The sequence below is a fragment of the Camellia sinensis genome, chromosome 1, assembly GCF_055761805.1.
Source record: "Camellia sinensis isolate YWXY chromosome 1, ASM5576180v1, whole genome shotgun sequence".
NCBI lineage: Eukaryota > Viridiplantae > Streptophyta > Magnoliopsida > Ericales > Theaceae > Camellia > Camellia sinensis.
In genome coordinates, this window is record NC_138961.1 from 223,868,493 (window position 1) to 223,874,492 (window position 6,000).

The following is a 6,000-nucleotide window of genomic DNA, read 5'->3' on the forward strand; positions in this document are numbered from 1 at the left end:
ATGCCCTGTAATACTAACAAAAATATAAAATTTACAATACAACCAAAATACATGTAAGGTAATATGAACAAAAACACAAAATGAGCTACCATCGGCCCTCCAAATTACCAAACACGTCCATATCAAATCTCGAATCTACAAAAAAATGATACACAAAAAAAAAAAAAAAGAGTCGGTTAGACAATTATTATCTTATCCATAACATATACAATTTAACACGCATTTTTGGACTTAGTTTTCAAACCGGGAGTCCCGTGCTAGTTCTGTAAGTTTTCACAACTCACATTGGTCCATCCCGAGGTGTTTGAGGTGTTTCCCGGGCCATCTCGTGGCTGTTGCACGATTTTGGCCCCGCGAAGGCCTATTTTCAAGCTTAAGTGTGAAAAAGTGCATTTTTGGACTTAGTTTTCAAATCAGGAGTCCCGTGCTAGTTCCGTAAGTTTTCACAACTCACATTGGTCCGTCCCGAGGTATTTGAGGTGTTTTCCGAGCCGTCTCGTGGCTGTTGCACGATTTTGGCCCCCGAAGGCCTATTTTTAAGCTTAAGTGTGAAAATGTGTATTTTTTGACTTAGTTTTCAAACCGAGAGTCCCGTGCTAGTTCCGTAAGTTTTTACAACTCACATTTGTCTATACCGAGGTGTTTGAGATGTTTCCCAGGCCGTCTCGTGGCTATTGCATGATTTTGGCCCCCGAAGACCTATTTTTGAAGCTTAAGTGTGAAAAAGTGTATTTTTGGATTTAGTTTTCAAACCGGGAGTCCCGTGCTAGTTCCATAAGTTTCCACAACTCACATTGGTCCATCCCAAGGTGTTTGAGGTGTTCCCCAGGCCGTCTCATGGCTGTTGCACGATTTTGGCCCCCGAAGGCCTATTTTTAAGCTTAAGTGTGGAAAAGTGCATTTTTGGACTTAGTTTTCAAACCGGGAGTCCCGTGCTAGTTCCGTAATTTTTCACAAATCACATTGGTCCGTCCCGAGATGTTTGAGGTGTTTCCCGGGCCGTCTCATGGCTGTTGCACGATTTTGGCCCCCGAAGGCCTATTTTCAAGCTTAAGTGTGGAAAAGTGCATTTTTGGACTTAGTTTTCAAACCGGGAGTCCCGTGCTAGTTTTGTAAGTTTTCACAACTCACATTGGTCCGTCCCGAGGTCGTTGAGGTGTTTCCTGGGCTGTCTCGTGGCTGTTGCACAATTTTGGCCCCCGAAGGCCTATTTTCAAGCTTAAGTGTGGAAAAGTTCATTTTTGGAATTAGTTTTCAAGCCGGGAGTCTCGTGCTAATTCCGTAAGTTTTCACAACTCACATTGGTCCATCCCAAGGTGTTTGAGGTGTTTCCTGGGCCGTCTCGTGGCTGTTGCACGATTTTGGCCCCCGAAAGCCTATTTTCAAGCTTAAGTGTGAAAAAATGCATTTCTCGACTAGTTCCATGCCTACATGTTGGAATAGTTTTCGACTTAGTTTCATGCCTATATGTTGGAAAAGTGCAAATGTCAAAGTAGTTTCCTAATTGGGAGCCACGTGCATATTTGAGTGTTTGTGATGTTTCTCAGGCTTTTACGTGCATAGTTCACTATCTTAGTTGAAGAAGAAATTTCTACTAAATTAGCATAGAAACATAATATACTAACCAAGAAGCTTGTCAATCAAAATCTGAACTTTCCCCACTCTCAAAATTTCCCGTGATACCTTTCTGCCTCAAACACTCGATGATACTTTGTATCTTCTTGCTTTGTTTCTTCTCAGACTTTTCAAACCTTGCAATTTGTTCATTTTATTGTGCTATTTGCAGCTTGAGGCGTTGAACATAGTCACTATTTTCAGCAGGTGCAACAATTGTATTCACAGAAGAAAAAGGCCTCATACCGAGTCCTTTCACATAACCTGGCCTTGGCTGAAGCACCTTCACTGACAACTCCTCTAGGGTCAAGGAGATTGCACTAGTCTGCGAGAGGTGTTCTATTTTCGCCTTTCTAGGTGGTCCTCAGGTAAGTAACATCGATGGTTAGTGTACCCCGTCTTACTTCCCAGAGATTGAAAATATGGTTCATCATTGCAAATGTAACAAAAATAATGACCCTTTGTTCTCCACCCAGATATGTCACCAAATGCAGGCCAATCATGTATTGTCCATAACAAAGCTGCATGCATTCGAAAAGTCTCATTGGTGGATGAGTCGTAAGTCAATACACCATTTGTCCATAAATCATTCAACTCATCCACCAATGGTCGCATGTAGACGTCAATATCAATCCCTAGTTGCGATTCTCCAAGAATAAGTAATGACATCAAAGAAAATGGATCCTTCATAACCAACCAAGGTGGGAAGTTGTATGGAATAAGTATGACGGACCACAAACTATAAGAGTTGTTCATGTTCCCAAAAGGGTTAAACCCATCAACAGCCAACCCTAGCCTCACATTTCGAGGCTCCAAGGCAAACTCGGGATGTTGTGCATCAAATTCCTTCCACTCATCACTGTCAGCGGGATGCCTCAATATCTCGTCGTCCACTCGTTTGTCTTTGTACCATCTCATGTCCTCAACCCTCTTCCTTGACATGTACAATCTTTTCAACCTTGGTGTCAAAAGAAAGTACCGCAATACTTTATGAGGGATCTTCTTACCCCTTCCACAATTGATCTTGTATCTAGATGTCTTACAAGTCGGACATTTATCTAGTATTGCATTCTCCTTCCAAAATAATACACAATCATTTATGCAAGCATGAATGAGCTCATATGACAAGCCCAAGTCACGTAGTATTTTCTTAGCTTCATAAGTTGACTTTGGAACCAAATTTTCTTTCAGTAAAAGTCTACTTAAAAACTCTAGCATCATATCAACTGACTTATTGCTCTAATGATTTGTTACCTTCATATTAAGCACCTCAATCACAAACTTCAACAAAGTATAATTTGTACAATTTGGGAACAGCTCACGCTTGGTATCAGTCAACAATTGATCAAAAGTTCTCACTTCCTCCCCTTGGGTTGTATCAGTCGATTCCCCTCTTATTCGATCTTCCACTAAGGCTTCAATACCACCTACAATTTCATCACCATCAAGTCGCATCTCATCATCACGGTAAGCCTCGTTTGAAACACGGGGTTCCCCGTGTTGGTGCCATATAGTGTAAGTTTGCATAATCCCATATTGGAGCAAATGAATTTCCACATTTTGAAGATTTTGTCTACAAACATTCACACACTTTATACATGGGCACAACAGATTACCATTCTGGTCTATAACCCCCATTGCAAATTGAAGAAATAACTTGACCCCATCATTATATGGTTTACTCATCCTTCCATTAGCCGTCCTACCTAGGGCAATCCAACTTTTATCCATGTCTGATCACAAATGAAAGACTAGGAACGATATAATGTAGACTTGTGTATTTATAAACTAATTAAATTGAAAAATTCAATAACAACTTCACCAAATATATGTCCAGATCTTTAATGAAGATTCTTATACAAGTTCTAATGTTATATGCAAGTAAGGAATAAAAACTAACAAAAATGGTCATTATTGATTTTAACATTCTAACACCACCATGAACAACAAATCGTTAAAAAAAAAATAATGGCACGTGATGTATATTATACATTGAGTTATATTCAACAAATCATTAAAAATAAAAAATAATGGCACATGAATCTGTGTGTATACATTGAGTTATATTTAACTATCGAGTTATAATCAACAAATCATTAAAAAAAAATGGCACATGAATCTGTGTGTATACATTGAGTTATATTCAACAAATCATTAAAAAAAAATAATGGCACTTGAATCTGTGTGTATACATTGAGTTATATTCAACTATTGAGTTATATTCAACAAATCATTAAAAATAATAATAATAATGGCACATGATGTATATTATTATATATACATTGAGTTATATTCAACCATTGAGTTATATTTAACAAATCATTAAAAAAAATAAAATAATGGCACATGATGTATATTATATATACATTGAGTTATATTCAATAATCTGAACAACAAATCAACTATTGAGTTATATTCAAAATCTAATTATAAATAAAATATGTATAACAAATTCACCCAAACAGATATATATTATATATAGATAATAGAGCAGGATATATATATATATATTATATGTATAACAATATAATGTGTACGGAACAGAGAGTAGCAAAAGAAAAGAGAGAAAGAGAGAGCATCGAGAGAAAAGAGCAACGAGAGAGAGAGAGAGAGAGACTAACAGATTAGCGGCGGTAAGAAGAGGAGATGAGATCGGCAAGGGAATGAGAGGCTAGATCGACACAGCAGCGAGGGGCGGTGAGGAGAGGAGAAGCTAACAGATCAGCGGCGGTGAGGAGAGGGTGACGGCGGTGAGGAGAGTGAGCCGATCGGCGATGAATCTGTGTATCTGAATCGACGAGGAGAGTGAGCTGTGTGTGTGTGAAATAGGTTTGAACCGAGAAATTATTGTGTGTGTTTGAGGTGCCAAAACATTTTTATTTCCCCCCTAAAATATTTAGTGACTAAATTATTTATTGGTGACAAAATTATTTCTTCACCAAAGATAAAAATATTGGCCACAAAAATCGTTTTGTCACTAAATGATATTAAAATATTAAAAATTATTGGTGACAAAATTATATTCGTCATTAGTAATTTTATAATTGGTGACCAATTTTTTCGTCACCAAAAGTCTCAAAATTTTGGCACCCTCCGACAATATTAGCGGGAAAATATTTGGTGACAAAAAAAATATAAATAATGACGAAAAATAATTTCGTCACCTAATTTTTTTATTATGATTTAGATTGGTGACGAAATTTTATTTTTGTCTCCAAAAATGGTACATTTGGAGACGAAATATGATTTTCATCATTAAAAGATATGTATTTCGTGACCAAAAAAAAATTTCGTCATTAGTTTTCGTCTCTAAAGACTATTTTTGTTGTAGTGACTTATATGAATTATTTGACTTATCCATTTATTAAATTAGTAAATAAATATTTGTAAATATTTTTTTATAACAAAAATAAGCAATATGGACTTATTTTATGCATACTTATTAAAAAGTTTGAACTATAGTTTTAAAAAAAAAAACTATATATTTATGTTTAAAACAATTAAATGAATAGTGTTATATATATTTATGTATAAAAAAATTATTTAAGATAAAGCCACCTTAAATTGTAGGTCATGTCCTAGTCTTAATAAATTTAAATTTTATATTTAAATTATATCATAGTTTATCAGTTCGTGACTGATATGAGCTAATTTCAGGGTTCTAATATTGGATTAAACACTAAAAGTAGCCAAGAAAATTTAGTTCAAGTCGATTTTTTTTTTTTTTGGTTGATTTGAGCCTAGTTAGGAATCATTTAGTTCATGTCCAATCCATGAGTTAGTAGACCTACCTATTTATTTAATTTTTAATTAGTAAATATATATATATATATATATTTAAAAAATTATAACAAAAATAGGAAATATGTACATATTTGTTTGGTATATTTATTAACAATTTCAAAATTAATTAAGAAATTATGTACTTATTCTTAAAAGCATAAATGACGTTGGTAATCCCTATATTTTAACTCTTGTGTTATTTTTGTCCTTGCAATTTTAATTTGCTCAATTTTGACCCCAAATTTATAATTTTGTCTCAATTTGCTCCAATTGTTATAATTGCTATTTTTTTTTTTAATTGAAAACACACACAAGGGTAGCATTTGTTATACTTTTATAGACAAAATTATAAACTTGTTCGACTCAATAAGTTAATCTCAATCAACTCAATAACTATTTTCTTTCAAAAATCTTAACCGGCATTATCAATTGGACCAAATTAATACAAAATTTAAAATTAGGGGTAAAAATCAAACTAATTAAAATTACAGAGACCAAATTGACACAAGAGACAAAATGCAGGGACTTTCAATATAATTTACCCTTCTTAAAATATGCCTAATATTGATTGTATCAATATTAAGATATATTTATAGTTGAAAA

At 34.7% G+C, this 6,000-nt stretch overlaps 1 protein-coding gene across 1 annotated transcript; it reads right to left on the reverse strand.

The window, feature by feature from the left end:
• Nucleotides 1–1,953: 1,953 nt before the first annotated feature.
• On the reverse strand, nt 1,954–3,345 carry LOC145822602 (uncharacterized). The gene is made up of 2 exons (XM_082920020.1): nt 2,869–3,345; nt 1,954–2,688 (listed from the first exon to the last, which is right to left on the reverse strand). The coding sequence occupies exons 1-2, from the start codon at nt 3,343–3,345 to the stop codon at nt 1,954–1,956; spliced, it is 1,212 nt and encodes a 403-aa protein (XP_082776146.1).
• Nucleotides 3,346–6,000: the final 2,655 nt, after the last annotated feature.